The 16,323-nt window shown below is 41.2% G+C and overlaps 1 protein-coding gene across 2 annotated transcripts in view; it reads right to left on the bottom strand.

Moving 5' to 3' along the window:
• LOC137891387 (mannosyl-oligosaccharide 1,2-alpha-mannosidase IA) overlaps positions 1-16,323 on the bottom strand; it is a 171,001-nt gene that overhangs the window by 13,699 nt on the left and 140,979 nt on the right. The window contains exons 5-7 of one of the 2 annotated variants that reach the window (XM_068735962.1): positions 5,091-5,184; positions 493-620; positions 284-377 (exon numbers count right to left, since the gene is read on the bottom strand). In XM_068735962.1, the coding sequence (XP_068592063.1) occupies positions 284-377; positions 493-620; positions 5,091-5,184 (316 nt within the window). Of the gene's footprint in view, positions 1-283; positions 378-492; positions 621-5,089; positions 5,185-16,323 lie in introns of both variants that reach the window. The other variant, XM_068735963.1, reaches the window with a different exon arrangement.

The raw sequence follows: 16,323 nt of genomic DNA, 5'->3' as shown, positions 1-16,323 counted from the left end.
AGCCAAATGAAAGAGTCCGAAATGGGGAAGGTAAAAATGGGAAATGACATTCAATGAACTCAAAGTATTTTAATCCCACATTGGGAAAATACAATTATTGTAATACTTACTAGGTAACAAGAATGACCTTCCCTGGGCAGCTCAGAGAGTGATTTGTGATTTGTCACACAATAATGCAAGAAAGCCATTGACTTGTCCTTCATTACAAATTAAACTCTACGACCCAAATACACTCATAATCTTACAGAATGAAAGTCCCGTATACAGCTAACACAGTACTTACGTTGGACCCAGTTGCCGCTGACTGGACTGAGGAAGTTGGGGTACAGGCCGTGGGGTTTTTCAATCTTGTTCAGTAGTTTTCTGATGTTCATCACCTGCAAAGACACCATGGTACAATGAATATCAGAATACTACACTCCCAATCCATGGTCAAACTTCAGTAGAATAGTCCTGCAAAGTAAAACTGGAAATACACTGTATATATCAAACCTTCTCTGTGTAGATGGGATTCCTGGAGAGCTCCGAAAGATGGACAAATTCGAGATGAAGCGTCCCGAACTCAGCCAGGATGCTGCTCCCGGCTGAGGCCCAGCCCCAACTCCAACTGGTGCCACTGCAACAATAACCAAACAAATAGACTAAGTCTCATGGCTGTTACACACCGGCGTCTTCAAGGACAAACACTTTCATGAGTTTACTGCCTATGTGCAGTTTATTTAGAAACATGATTCATCAGGGAACAGGTTTGAGCAGTGTCTCTTCACACTGTAGGTGCAGCTGACACTGTGTTTGTGTTCATGCCGTCAAAAACACAGTAAGCAGAAGTATGTTAATTTTCTCTAAAGGTGGGCGAAACGGGAACCTGAGGCCACATAATGATGATCAACAAGCTTGTTAGTCAGGAGCACAGCTCACTTTTTAACTGTCATTCTTTTTGCGTGCTTCCTCATTTCACCGTTTGTCAGACTTAATATCGTAAACAGAAGGTAGTTCCTGATTTCAACAGATTTATGACAACCATTTTTGTTTTCTTTACTACTGAGTAATGCAACACAGTTACTTCTTGAAAGCAACAATGTTCATGTACATATGTTTACAGTATGTAGAGTTGAAAATATACAGGAGGGTAAGAAAAGTGTACTAGTTTAAATCTGAATTGAAATTAAAGGAATATGCAAAACAAATTAAAAACACACCAAAAACTACAAAAAAGCTTCTCTCATGCTGTGTGTAATGCTGTATGACAACTGGTATGTTCTGACTTTACCTAAAATGAAATAAAAGCACCAATAGTTCATGAATGCAGTCCGTACTGTAGATCCAACTGATTCATCTAAATACAGCACACTCTTCTGAATTAACTAGTGCTTCCTGTGATCCTCCTGTATCAGCAGCAGTATTACTTGTACTTTTAGAAGTGATTTTCTCTCAGTATTGAACAAAGTTACAGAAAGTCACTCATTCAGAGCGCCTCTTCTTCTGTCTGTGCTTAATGCATCATAACAGACAGGTCTTATTTTTGTATTCCCTTTTCAGATGGAAATCAATAATCTAATCTACTGCATGTCTCCTGAGATGTGTATAATGCATTCCGTCCAAAGTTTATCGATCCATTTGAACATTCAGCTGTTGTCATTTGTGCTTTTCAGAGTTGGACCATGTATCATCCTCCTATACTCATTCTTTCTTAATTGTGTGCTGAAAAAATTAGTCGATTAATCTATTAGCATTTGACAGAACGTTAATCCTCAACAATTTTGATGGTTCCAGCTTCTATTTTACTTTAAATGGGACCATTATTTACTCAATGAACATCATGTTGTATTGAAGACTTGAAACTAGAGATTGAGAACACAAACTCATCTTATGATGTTTACTGAGGTCATAAATCAAGTGAAAAGTAGAGTCATGACTTCTATACAATCAAGCTTCTTTTGCAACCAGAGGAGTCGCCCCCTGATGGCCATTAAAAAGAATGCAAGTTTAAGACACTTCGGTATTGGCTTCACTTTTCAGACTCGCCTGCATTAACCTTAACTTGAAACTTGCCAAATTCTGTGATTTCACTGTGTAAAGACGGCTTAAAAAAAGTTACCCAGAAACTATGAACATCAAGGTCAGAAACATATTATACCATTCCGTTTTATTTCCTCAAGTCAGTGTGGGTAATATTACTACAAATCTAATCCTCAGTTAATGTGTGGTCTCTGAGACGATGCACTAATGCACGACTGTGATTACTTGAGGCAGAATGTACCAGTAGAATGGCTTTACATATCCTCTAATAGATGCAGGAGACATCCGGTAATGAATTGAACTGAATTTGTAAGAAGGGAACACGATGGAGGGAGATAAAAAAGGTGGGAGGTGGGTGGTGGGTGGTGTGTGAGTCAAAGAGTTTGCCACTCTGATGAATGCATCCATTAAAAGTTTGGGGGCTACATCATTAGTAGCTCTGGCTCGAGTCACATCTGATTCGTCCTTTAGGAAGAATCAATCTGAGAATCAAAGCGGAGGTGCAGGGTAGCGGGTGGTGTGCTTATGTGTGTTTGGAAAGGTGGAGGAGATGGGAGCACTCATTAATCTTTTCACCCCCTTTAACAAACACACGCTCACTCTCTTCCAAAGCTGTCAGAAATATAACGAGGTGTAGAAAATAATAAAAAAAATGGAAAAAATCGATAACGCATGTCACGCATAATGTGTTGGGGAAATTGGCATTTTTGTGCATCGTAACAGAAGAGCTAAAATAATTGAAGGGTTCGATGTTGACTAGGAACACAAACGCAGAGCAATACAACTGTGATCTTTCAATTTCAAGGTTTTAAGAGCTCTCAGGACCATCTTCAGCATCTTAAAGGGCTTTTTAGCAATAGCAGTAGAAAATGCTAACATTCAATTTTCCTTGAAATTGTTTTCTTTATTTTTAGGGGGCTGTGTATTATAGTATATACACACATGTTGCCACAGTATAAATTGTTAATTTATTCCCGTACATTGAAAAGGTTCTCTCATAGACTGCAGGTTGAGTGAAGTCTAATGAAGAAGCCGGGTGTGAAAAGTAGTACTACGAAAAGAACACAGTTACCATAAGCAACAAGTATAGCTAAAACTAGTATCATCAATGATTAAGCAGCTGATTATTTTCTTGATAAATAATTTCATTTCAAAATGGCATTTGTCTAACAAACAGTCCAAAACCTTAAAGTTCCACTGCAGGCACGCTTTAAAATTGTAAAAAAAAATTAAAAAAATTCTATGCTATGATTAATATTTTGTTCAATATGATTTTCCCAAAAAATAAAACTATGACAAGCGACTGGAAGCACATCTACTCTTTCTCCCTCATTGAGAAATTAGAAATTGTTATAAATTTAAGAAATTCAGTTTACAGAATTGAGAAGTATAAACTAGTACATAAAAAAAGAGATCTGGTTTCATCTTGTTGCCATCGGATGTATTGTTCCAGACAAGGCGCAGACCTAAATGACACCTGCAGATGTTTGACGAATCACAATAACACAAACATGCACCAAGTAATGCACAAGAGTCCTTCACTTATATAAGAAAATACTTCCCATATGGAGTCAAAAGCACAGGCTGTGCAGCGGAACTGAACTCCCCTGTGTGCAGACTGCCTGCTTGTGTTCTGTTACACACTGCATATGCTCTTCTCAAGTGGCGCGTGTGTGTGTGTGTGTGTGTGTGTGTGTGTGTGTGCGTGTGCGTGCGTTTGTGTATAGAGTGCATATGCTTGTTTGTGCGTCTGCACAACACGTGGCTCCATGCACCCCACATGACTGCAGTATGGGCAGCCTGGTGCCTCCTGCCCATCTGTACCACAGGCCCATGTTGGTGATGTAGCAGGAATTAACTGTAGAAAAAGGTAATTAAATCTGCCAGCAGCTGTCCAGCTTGGCTGGCAAGTGGTAGCAGGTGGATGACAGAGGCGCCGGGAAGTATTTTATAAAATAAGATTAGGCAAACTAAAAAGTGGAGGATTTATAGAAATCTTAAAAACTTAAAAGGTGTTTTACAGTTTAAATAACTTTAAAAAAAAATCAAACGTGGCTTTATGAGTGTAATATTTTAGATCCACTCACAGGACACTTCATCAAACGAATCATTAAGTGAACTTTTTTGGGCTGCCGTTCGTGCATGAAACAGAGGTAAAGTCAGGCTGTGGGTATGTCAGCTAGCGATGCTAATTTGACATCACAGTCACTGACAGGGCTGTTATCAGCATCACTTTGTCACATTTTCCTGTCTCACTCTAAAATGGTTAAATCAGAAAACAAGAGGCGCATTGCACATCGCCACTCTTGCTTAGGAGAATCAAACCCACTTCCAAACACGGAGAGATTCATGGTCAAATTGTTTTAAAATGAAAATAGCTCGATGTTGTGTTGCGTGACCGCGGCATTAACAAGATTGTGTCGGTAAATATTTTTGATTAGAAAGGTAATGGGTTGGAACAGATTAAAAATTAAAACGACTCATTTAAATACAAGCAAATATTATTCATGTGATCCTCCAATATATTTATGAACACAGATTAATTCTTATCCAAATATTATGGTCATTGTAAAGCTCAGCCTGCAGCTGTTCCATTGTCAATAAACAGAGACTGTGGGCCTGTCTGTTAGAAGTATTCTTTTCATAATTTTCTTTTCTTAATGTCATCTCTTAATTCTGCACAGAAAATTTGGAGTAATTTCTGAAAATTCACGTGGAGCTGAATTTTGTTATGAAACTACAGATGAGTAGTAGACAAATCTGCTTTCTTCTTTTAGAACATGAACGTTTATATTATGTATCATGACCATCGAGGCATTGCAACAGCTGAAAGTTAAAATTCAGCTTAACTTCAACTTCAACTTAACTGAGGATTCAGAGGAAGGTTGAATACAATAGTAGCTTATTTCGCAGTACTTCACATCTCAATTCAAACTCGGCTCACGTTTTTTTGAATCAAGATGAATGAACTGCATGTGCACTGATTAATGCCAGCCAGCGTGATAACTTGATATCGTCCGTTATCCGGGACGGAGGACTTTTGGAGGTGAAGGCTGCTGCTGAGACTCACCTCCCCAGGTTAATGACTCCTCGGGGGATTCCTGTTGGCGTGTTGAAGGCAGGCAGCAGCTTCTCTCCCAGTTCCATTACTTTACTTTTGTACAGCTGGAAAGAAAATACAAAAAGAGGCAACCTGGTAAATATACAAACAACACACATTCGACATGTGCAGACATACACATATAGATATTACAAAGAGAAAAACTGTCGTCCTCTCAGCCAAGTTTAAAACAAAAATCTAGGCTAGGAATCACAGGCCTGCACTGCACACATTTCCTGTCCAAAGCTAATTATGCGAAACATAAGGCCTACAACAACAGAACTCCAGCAGGATTAAAAGCAATCTCATCGATGTAATCTACAACAGTCCTTTTAAAACCACTCTTCCTCCACATCTCTATCTCCACTGGGCCAGACTCCCTGAGGCCACGGCTGAGGCAAAGTCAATGTATCATCTTACGAGCTGCATTATCAGTCACCAACTCTCCATTAAGCAGTGGGACCAATGTTTGAAAGAAAATAAAGAAAAAGAAAATGAAGACAGTTGAGAAAGATATTGAAACCCTGACAAAAGAAAGAGACGTCTGAGGAGACAAAGGTAGCAGAGCAGAAGCGAGAGGAAGAGGGGAGATTCATGCAAGAGACTAGAAAGCCTTGAGAGAGAGAGAGAGAGAGACAGAGAGAGAGAGAGAGAGAGAGAGAGAGAGAGAGAGAGAGAGAGAGAGAGAGAGAGGATAGAGAGATATAGATAGAGAGAGACAGAGAGAGGGATAGAGAGAGAGAAGAATAGAGATAGAGAGACAGGGATAGAGAGAGACAGAGAGAGGGAGAGAGAGGGATAGAGATAGAGAGACAGAGAGAGAGAGAGAGAGAGATATAGATAGAGAGAGACAGAGAGAGGGATAGAGAGAGAGAAGAATAGAGATAGAGAGACAGGGATAGAGAGAGACAGAGACAGAGGGAGAGAGAGGGATAGAGATAGAGAGACAGAGAGAGAGAGAGAGAGAGAGAGAGAGAGAGAGAGAGAGAGAGAGAGAGAGAGGAGAAAGTGATTGAGAAGAGACAGACATGTTATACGGAGGGAAAACAGAGTCAGGACAAAGGGCAGCCAGAAAGAGAGTTTGTGAGCACGGCAGCAGTGTGGAGCAGTGACTCAGCAGAAATATTAAGGAAGATGAAGAGAAAACAAATTGCAATCAGATGGGTAGAAACCACTGGCATTCACTATTGCACTTTACATGTTTTTACCATTTAAAGCGCCTTTTAAAGCGCTATACAAATACAATTTTATTATTATTATGATTTTTATCATTGTGCATGTAGTCTGTAGCCTGAAAAAGAATGACTTTTTTTTTTCCAAAAGCAAAGTATTACTGTACATTTACCGTATATTCATAGTGTCCTTTTCTGCAGTTTGGGAAAATAATTTCCAAAAATCCTCTTTTTCTCAACATTTCACACCTTAACACACAACTAGTATTTGCAGACATTTCAAAAACATTTCAAACATCTTGTACGTAGACTATTCGGAAGTATCACACTCTTGCGCTTATCATGCATATTTCACAGCCAGTAGCCGGCAGCGTGCTCTATAAACCTACCCATGAGCCTTTGCATGAAACTCTCACGCATGTTATTGGAGATATGAGAGCACCGTCAGGTTTTTACAGCTTTACAAAAACGCTGCATCACATACTCTCCCTGTCAAGACCTAGGGTTGCAAAATAGTTGGAAAGTACATAAATCAGATGATTGAATGAATGAACAAAGGAGACTGGATGTTGAATTGACAACCGCAGTTTCCAAATTGCATTTTTTTTTTTAAAAGGTCCAGGGTTTCATGCCGGCTGGTGAATAAGATATTCTCACAGATGCTGTCAGAAGATGTTTTCTGTTGCGCAGGCCGAATGCTTACCCGACAAATAAAGCAGCGCGTTGAACAATATCTTCCATTACATTCAAACTGTTCCCTTAAAGCAGGAAATAAATAAGCAACACTCCAAGTTTGGAAAAGACACCTTGAGTGTGTATAGTGTGCTTCATCAGGTGTGCTGTGCTGTTATTGAAATCACTCCATTTACTCTATAGCGCATTGTATTTATTTGAGTGGGAACTATATAGTTCCTCTCCAAACAAAAAACAACAATGGATCAATCAGTATTAATTACGTATTGCCCGTGCAGCCAAATCCTGATATATCTTAATCTTATTCTGTGGCATAGACCTGCATTGTTGTCTAAAAGCATATAAAAACACATCAGTGAGCCACATCACGAACACAGCTACTGCAGTTTATTTTGTGTCGACCCCACCAACACATTCCAGCTTCAGTGTATAATCACTGGAGCACTAGTTCTCAATAAATGTAATAATTATGTCTGTCTGAGGAACGTTGAGAGGTGTGTCTGTATACTGGCTTTAATACTTGAGACATCCTTATGGTAACAACACCGCCGACACTTTTCCGCAATCAACTCTTAACAACCAGCCTGCTGGTGAGTGTATTTATAATAATACGTTGTACATCATGGTGTTTGATAAATCCAAGCCGAGGTGTGAAGTATTTGTAGAATACTTCTTTTACTTGGGTACCCACCTCTTCTGACACAGACATGTCAGTCATGGCTTTTTTCACCACGAATAATAAAGAAACATTTGTTTCCACCACATTATATGTACCTTTCTGAATAACCGATATGGATTTGGGTGCATCCCCCCATATGGAAGAGCGCATAGGGGCCATTTTCTCAGGTTTGTTTGTTCCCTGAGGCGAGGATTGAGAGGTTTTACTTTTAAACAGAAGTGGCAGACCTAGAAATGTTTCTCAGAGTGTTTCTCCACTGGCCTCTGATGATGTTAGCCATGGGAGAGATGACTGCATGCCCAACGCGCGTCTTCAGCGGTTAAGAGCTGATGGAAAGACCATTTGTGTCCAGCCTCCTTTCCCCGATCCGACAGGGAATTCCAACTGAAAGGGAAGAGAGCGACCTGTCGGCTGTCACATCGGATCAATGTTTTTCTTTGCTGAGTTCCACCATTCTGCCATCTTATCAGGCAGCAAAGTGAAACAAAACAAAAAAGAAAAGATATAAACTAAACTCAAATTGTCTTGATAGCTTTGTATTGTTGGATGAATGGGTAGGTGGTGCAAACACACAAAGTGTAATTACAATAGCACTTCAGTAATAAAGCTCACGTGTCAGAGGAGGCTCTCAGTGTGGCACAAGGGAGCAGCAGTGTGTCAGGGAAGACAGATTTATGAACACGGCCCTTAATTTAACTTGTATGCTGCGTACAGTAAATCACAGAGCAGATCCCAGCCAAAGGGCTTTTGCTATAATTAATCAAGTAATTCATAAACAGGCAAATATGAATAAATGAGTGCAATATAATCTGCTGCCCCTGCTTCTTGACGTGAGTGTCTGGGTGTTATGTATCCGAGAAAGAATGTATGTGCGTGTGTGTGTGTGTGTGTGTGCTTAGTGTCCGTTTCATTTAAAAGTGCACGATTACACAGTGAAATTTGAAATGATGCAAACCCAGCACATAGGTAAAAGCAAGTCTGTGTGTGTATGCTTGTTTTGAACAAAGTGTGTCTGCTTTGAATCTGTGTGTGTGTGTGTGTGTGTGTGTGTGTGTGCGTGTGCTCCAGCAGCAGCGGCGGTGGTAGAAAGGACCGATGAGGAGAGATGGGACCAGGCGGAGGGTCATTAGTGCTGCTTTTGATAAAATAGGGAGCCAGGGGACTCGAGGGGGGGAGTGTACACAAACACACACATTAGGCTGAGGCTGCTCTGTATTATTCTGCCAAGTGACTGTGTGCTGCCACCCTGCTTGAATCCCTCTACTTTTTGACAGGCGGCTCTAGATAGTCACAAAAAAAAGATACCAATGCACTTTCCCCCAAATATCTAAAACTAACACCACCTTACGTTGAGAAATATGTAACAGAAGAGTTGAAACAGAAAGTGTCGGCGGCGTTGTTACCATCAGGATGTTTCATCGCAAGTATTAAAGCCAGTATACAGACACACCTCTCAACGTTCCTCAGACAGGCATAAATACTACATTTATTAAACTAGTGTTCTAGTGATTATTTACGGAGGTTGCATGGTGTTGGGGTCGACACAAAATAAAGTGCAGCAGCTGTGTTCATAATAATGAAGGCACATCTCACCCAGTGCAAAGATGTGGCTCACTTTTTTATATATGTTTTTGGACAACAATGCAGGTCTATGGCACAGAATAAGATTAGGATATATTAGGCTTTTGCTGCACAGGCAATACTTAATTAATACTGATTGATCCATATTTGTTTTTCTATCTTTTCGTGGAATTTCTTGACAATGTGCTGTGATTCATCTTTAAAGATAAGGCAGGTGATGGAGAATATTCTTTATTAAGTGTCTTGCTCTCAAAGGTTTTATTTGACTACTCCTCGTGATTCTTGGCTTGACAAACATTCTATGATGTCTCACCAGCTTTTCCTTTATTCCTCACATTTAGGACACATCCTGGAGTCTGATTAGACAGGTGACGGACACAGAGAATATATAATTTGGCAATAACATTTCCAACTGTGTGACTAGCTGCTGATGTTTTTAAGCAGCCAGCGGAGAGCTTCATCCGCTGCACAGATCCGTCATTCACAGTGTCACTGATTCTGGGTAAAAATGTGGGCTTTAAATACAAGAACAAAGCCTTATCTTTTGCACCTATCACCTCCTCTTTATTCACGTTACTCAAACGTATGTAAGAGACAAAGGAAGCTGAAAACCTGATCTGCTGAAGCTGAGAAATGGATGGTAAGGAGCAGAGCCACGGAACACGCATCTCCAGTTTTAAGACAAATTCCATCTCAGCTTCTGAGGACTGCATGTGGTTGCCTTGATTATGTCCTCTATTTATGAGACCAAAGCACATGAAGAGTGCATGCATTATGCTGTCTTTTTACAAGTCCGGTGCAGCAACCAGTTGCCTCTGTGAAAAGAGTTTATTTGAAGTCATTTCAGGTTTCTGTGCTCCAAAAATAACGACTAAACTCAGCGGGTGACATTTTGAGAATCTTCTGATGTCGCCTGGCTTAGAAAACAGGCGTTTTTCTTTAGACCACAGATAAATAATTCCTATTTGGCAGTTTATGAACATGGATCTGCGAACTAGCCTCTTCTGTCTCCATCACTATCTCAAAACAACATGCAAGTCCACAGTAATTTTCTCATCGTCTTTTTCAAGCTGTCCTGTCAGGACAACTTGATCAATCTATAAAGCGGCTAAAAGGCAGCAGAGTCTGACAGCTCAGTCCACAAAGGGAGAACAACTTGTGCCCCACTGTTGTGTCATTCATAGACCCAAAGAAAGCTGGTGACGGCAGCGATCACCTGTGGATGAGACACAGAACAAGACTGAAAAGACGGATTATCTGGGGTTTTATTTAGGTTGTTGATATTTGTGCCATCACTCTGTGGGGAAAGGCAAAAATATTAAAGACAACTTCCTAAAGGTGACGTCTTAAAATGTCTTGTGCTGTCCAACCAACAATCCTAAACATATTCAGTTTACTTTCACATAAGACAAACTGACTTACTGACTGCATCCCCCGGGTATGATGTGAAGGCTCAGCGTATCTGTTTTATATGAAAAATATTATACTATATTACATCTATATTTCATATGTTGTACATTATTATATTATATAGGCCTATTAATGTTCATATAACACTGCAAAGACCTCTGGCTCCGGTGCAAATGGGTCTCCATGCTGTGTAGTGAGATGAGCCAAAATGCTGTCAAAACTTTCATTTGTAATTGCCGACGCAGCCTTCAGGAAGCAGAAAAAAACCTCTGACAAATACAAAAACACTCTAAACTATATAAAATGAATAAATAAAGCAGGGGGAATTTGAAAAATATGGCGTTCACTTAAACTTGCAGTTGGCTTGAAAACATTTTGCTGCTCTCCGTCCACGGCAGTACATCGCTTTGCTCCTGTGTCGGTACTGCTTCCTGTTTTTCACACTGCTGACCGCCATTTACTGTAATTAATACACTGACTATGGATAAGTACCTCATGCAACACCACTTCATAACAACCAAACTATCCCTTTAAGTACGAGATGCAGATACAGTGCTCCAACTCATACTAAGAGAAGCACCATTTGCAAACTGAAAATGCTTATAAAACTTTGTGTGTGTGTGTCTGTGGGTGTATGTTTGGTGCATTGTTATTTCTGAAGAATATTATTTCAATGGTTGGAGTTTAAACTGTGCCCACACCCACGAACACACACATTCAGGCTAAAACATGGTTTAACGGCTGCTGCTGGCTGACTTCTTTTTTGGGATGTTCTGCTGAGGCCTGAATAAGATGCTCATTTTGTCAGTACGACTGTAACAAAAAGTCGATTCTTTATAAGCAGCAGCTGCACCTGGTTTGTTTAGTTTCTCTCCCAGCGGCATTGACCATTGTTGGGATGCTTTACTTTTCTCTGTATCTTCATGGGCCTGTCGGGGGAACGAAGGGAATATTCAAAAAGAAACAGATACACTTCAGGTATCTCAAACACCGGTGTAGTCGCCGCAGATTGGAAGGAATATTACAGTAATTCTCGGCTTCAATCATCCTGTCCAATCTGTCTACCCTTTCAGCCGGATCTGACAAGACTGACAAGAGGAGACCTTTTTTTGCACATTGATTTCGTTCTTCATTTCACAAGCTACTGGTGCGAGCTGACTGGTGAAGCAGAGGTCCACAGGTCGCAGCACCTTCACTCCACCACGGTTCAACAAGTCCGTGAACAACATCGTTGCCTTTGAGCAAGCTTTAATCATCCGGAATATTCAGCTACAGATGGCGGCTGTATTGAGGCGCATCAGTGGTGTTTAAAATTCATGTCAAATATTAAAAGTTAACAGTCACTCATTACTGTACAGTAGGTTCTCTTTGAACAATTACTATAACCAAGAATAAGGCTAGGTCATTTTAAAACCCTTCATTTTATTCCATCCATGTCGTTGATTTCTTTGCTGAATTCTATTCCATTTCATTCGACTAAGCTGTCATTTTGTGCCGGCGACACATGTTTCAAAGTCTCAATCGGCAAAGCTGGCAGAGTCACATAGATGTCTTGAACACTGTCTGCAAACTTGCAGCAGGCAGTCCCACATCAGCCTGATGTCGGAGACGAAAAGTACTCTCCATAATTTATGCAGCGTAGCATTGGCTGAGAGCGAGTAGGCGAACGTGCTAAAGCAGATCCAATAAATTAGACATGAGGACTTCTCGGAAAACAAACGCAGCAGTAAAATGGGAGTACCCACCAAAGCCCAAATTGAAAAACAAACAAGTGGCGGCTGCTCAATCAAGCCCCCGCTGGAAAGGAGCAGCTCTAAATTAGTCCACATTACAGCTATATTGTTAAGCAATGTTCATCAGCTTAAGCGTTCTTCGCTCAAGCACATGACCACCCACTTTCTTCCTACCCCTCCCTTTGACCCACTAAACTGGGCTTATACAAATCATTTCAGTTTGCTGACTGCTGCTACTGTATAATACAGCAGACACAGTTGCTGTTATTCCTTTCCATGTAATGATGCAATTATATTGCATATATAGTCTCTGCCTTGTGCTTCAGCTCTCTATCTTACCCAGAGCCTAATTACCGGGTATGAAAACACGCCATTATATCTGCCCTGTGTTTGTGTAAATGCCGGGGGAAAAAAAACCCATTTCCTGCCGCACAGGATTATGGATGCTTGTGAAAATACGGGTGATTGGTTGTCGTAAACATAAATAGCCATTATTGGGATGTTTCAACTCCGATATATTCTTTCCATATTACAGGGTAGCCACCGAGTGGCACTGTATGCTTCATTTCTTTTTTTTTCCGTGGGAAATCAGGCGATGCTGTCATCCAAAGCTGGTTGTTGTGTGCAATTTTATTGCAATACCGTGTCTGCGTGAAATGAAAGAAGGAGAGGGGGGAGGATCCAGAGGGAAGAGTTAATCCGACCCATGTTCCACTGTTTAGAAAAATACAGGGACACTCCATTGCAAAATCGTGTTACATTCGTGGAGCAATCTCTGAGCTGCCTGTCACAGCAAATCACGGTGAGCCATTGTCATTCTACACAACTTGAGAGAAAATAATGTTGGCACACTGGACCTCATCAGCTACCCCTGAGCCACACACTCTCAACGCTCCACACAGGAAAAATAAAAGAGATTTCCCGTCACATAACTACACTCTTATACTTGTTTGCATTGATGGATGTCATACAAGATCATCCATCTCCGTAGCAACAGACCAGGCGGACCTAGTGATCCATTAATAATTCAACTTACAATTTGCCTGCTGCCATAACCTCTCTGCCATCATTACTGCGGACGAAGAACAGGAAGAAGTGGAGCATTGGTAGGAGAGGATGTCAGGTCCAGTTCTCATTAGGACCATGACAGAGTCTCCCAGGCCTGGTGCGTAGGCGGACGACAGGCACCTCGTGGCCCACTCAGCCAGACAGAAGAACTAAGAGGTACCTTCCTGTGTGGGCACCGGCAGACAATACTCCCAGAGAAACTGCAGGAAATCTGAGAGGTCTTGTTAAAGTATGAGAGAAAAACTGTCTGAGACTGTCTGTTACATGCAAATGGCTGAGACATTGCAAGACAGTGTGGGTGATGGATTTAAGTTTTCACATTTTTGTTCATATCCTGCCAGCAACTTGCAATCATAAACAAAACCTAACACTTTGAAGCCCGGCTAGATTCACCCAGATGCTCCACTGTTCATTATACTCCACAACACAGAAAGTCCACAAAGAAGTAGTGGATTACAAGTTTGTCCTTAGGGAGGTGCTAGAGCGCAGGCCATGTGGTCACTAAACTCTAAATGTTTGACTGGCTTGAGGACAAGACAGTACACAGCAAATTCCATGGAAAATCCACATATGGTTGAGATCTCTTCAGTGCTTTTTGAGGAAGAGGAAAGCTCATTGGTATGTTTGAGATGGAAAAAAGTTAGTACATTTTATGGTAAATTTGCCTGTAAGTGGCTGGATCTTGCGGGTCATGAACCAAAGTATTGGGGATCAAAGTTTTTATAATTCATCCTCTGGCAACAGTGACAGTCTGCGCATTTTGTGCCAATCCATCAAGCAGATATTTTACAGAATGAGTGAAAAACTGGAACTGGTGGAGCTAGAAAAAAGTCAGAAGATCACCAAAATCAGGAGGGTTTGCATTTATACAATATTTAGAGAGTTATTTTAGTCTGGACCAAAGTGGTGGACCGACCACATTGCATTTCGTAGAGCTAAAAATTAAGATGTAAGATGCTGCTCTGGACTAAAGACCCGAGACAATCATTATTAGGCTGATTACAAAGAAGCACTGCCATTCTTCAGCGCAAATAATTACCAAGGTACGAACAAGTGTACAGAAAAGATTTTTTTCTGAATTCATCTGTACGGAAAGGTCCACACCAATGCTGGACATTAAATGTAATTGCAAATACCTGTTGTTCATTATCCACAAGAGATAAACATGATCTGCAAGAAAAGAACCAGCAGATTGTACGAGAGTGGTAATGAGATAGGAGGAACACAATGCGGTGGGGGGGGGGATAAAGTGCAGAAGATAAAGCCGTCACAGCCACAGTGGGAGAGACAAAGAGAGAGATAGAGAATGACGGGTGGTTCATGTCTAAATCTTTGACTGGGATGAGAGGAGGCAAGGCAAAAATGGGGAAGATCAGATTTGGGTTATCTGTGTGGCCTAGCATGTATCTGCGGTTTAGTTGGCGATACGAGCAAGTTGTTTGTGGAGTGAAAGAGCGGGAAAAAGAGATAAATGTGGCTTCTTTAAAAGCTCCCGATGGCAGAGCAGGGCTTCAAAGCATCGCCTGCCTCATCAAAGACTCGACTCAGTGGAGGATATGGCCACTGTGATGCCATGCATGTGGGGGAGCGACTGTGAGTGTGTGCAAGCGAGAGAGAGAGACAGATGTTTGCTTGAGAATGTGTTTGTGTCCTCTTCATCGTAGATTAGGACGCCACATAACATGCTTTCAGAGACTTATGTTTATGGCATGAATCCTTCATCGGGGGCTCCTGCAGGAGGTTTTTGTGTGGTCAGCGGCTAAGAGGAGGGTGCTGAAGAGGCACAGCCAAGCGACGTCCAACGGTGCTGAAAAAACGAAGCCAACGTGGGAGTTTCAAGAACTGCAGTTTTCTCAAAGGGCCATTTGAGGCTGGCTCCAAAAAGCTAGTCAATTCCAAAAGACCTCCCTTTAACTTCACAGCAGAAATAAACCTACAGGCTATGCTTCATTAAGGGCATGGCTGGTTTGACAATCCACATCCTTTTTGGATTAGCTGGAAGTTAAGCTGTGTCGTCACTGTTATGATGGCGATGGCTGGAGCCACCCACTTTGAGCTTCACAACGGCTCTTCAGAAACCCCTGTGACGTCATGGAGACTACGTCCGTGTCTTATAGTCTATGGGTACAGCGGAGGAAGCAGAGTGCACTCTGGAGGCTACAGACGTGCAGTCAGATGTGTCAGCCCATGCTGTCATTTAACTCCAGTGTCTTTGGAGTAAAGTCGCTGCCATGAATGACAAAAACTCTGTGTAATCTATCTTCCTTAAAAAAACGTCTACATAATCATCAAGCCTCCATAGAGTCTGTGAAGAAAAGGCAATTCAGCTTAACAAAGTGCACAGTCTGCGAAGCGTAGATAACCGCCATTCAGACCCACCAAAAGTTCACTGCTTTTCCTAGAAAATTTAAACGAGTAAGACACTCCAAAAACTCAATTTCATAAGTTCTGCAAAAAGGGTTGAGCGCAAAGGCAGCAGTTCACTTGTTAAAATGATAGACATGTAGTCATATATTTTAAAAGAAAGAAAATAATTTGATAAAGGAACAAGGTCAAACTGGATTATTGTCAATTAAAAATGGGGATATGGTAAAGGTATTACCTCAGTAAGAAACCATTTGAGATGGTAATATATACTGTACTTTTGCCAATGCATGTTTGATCCGTCTCTCACATGAGAGTGGGAGTCGTAACAAAGGTGTCAGGGTGCTGCAGAGCTCATCTGGAAATGCAGAGACGGTAGTTCGATGCTGGTTTTTTTTGGCACACATAAATTAAGCTCTGCCTGCACTCTTGCAGACACGACAGTAATGTCAGAAAAATGTGGTAGACAAGGACTGATCTGAGAACTGTAAAAAGAAAAAAGGG

The sequence above is a fragment of the Cebidichthys violaceus genome, unplaced genomic scaffold, assembly GCF_023349555.1.
Source record: "Cebidichthys violaceus isolate CVI_PGR_0920_01 unplaced genomic scaffold, fCebVio1.0.p SCAF_7, whole genome shotgun sequence".
Lineage (NCBI taxonomy): Eukaryota > Metazoa > Chordata > Actinopteri > Perciformes > Stichaeidae > Cebidichthys > Cebidichthys violaceus.
The sequence above is the reverse complement of the archived record's forward strand: the minus strand, read 5'-3'. Positions and strand labels throughout refer to the sequence as shown.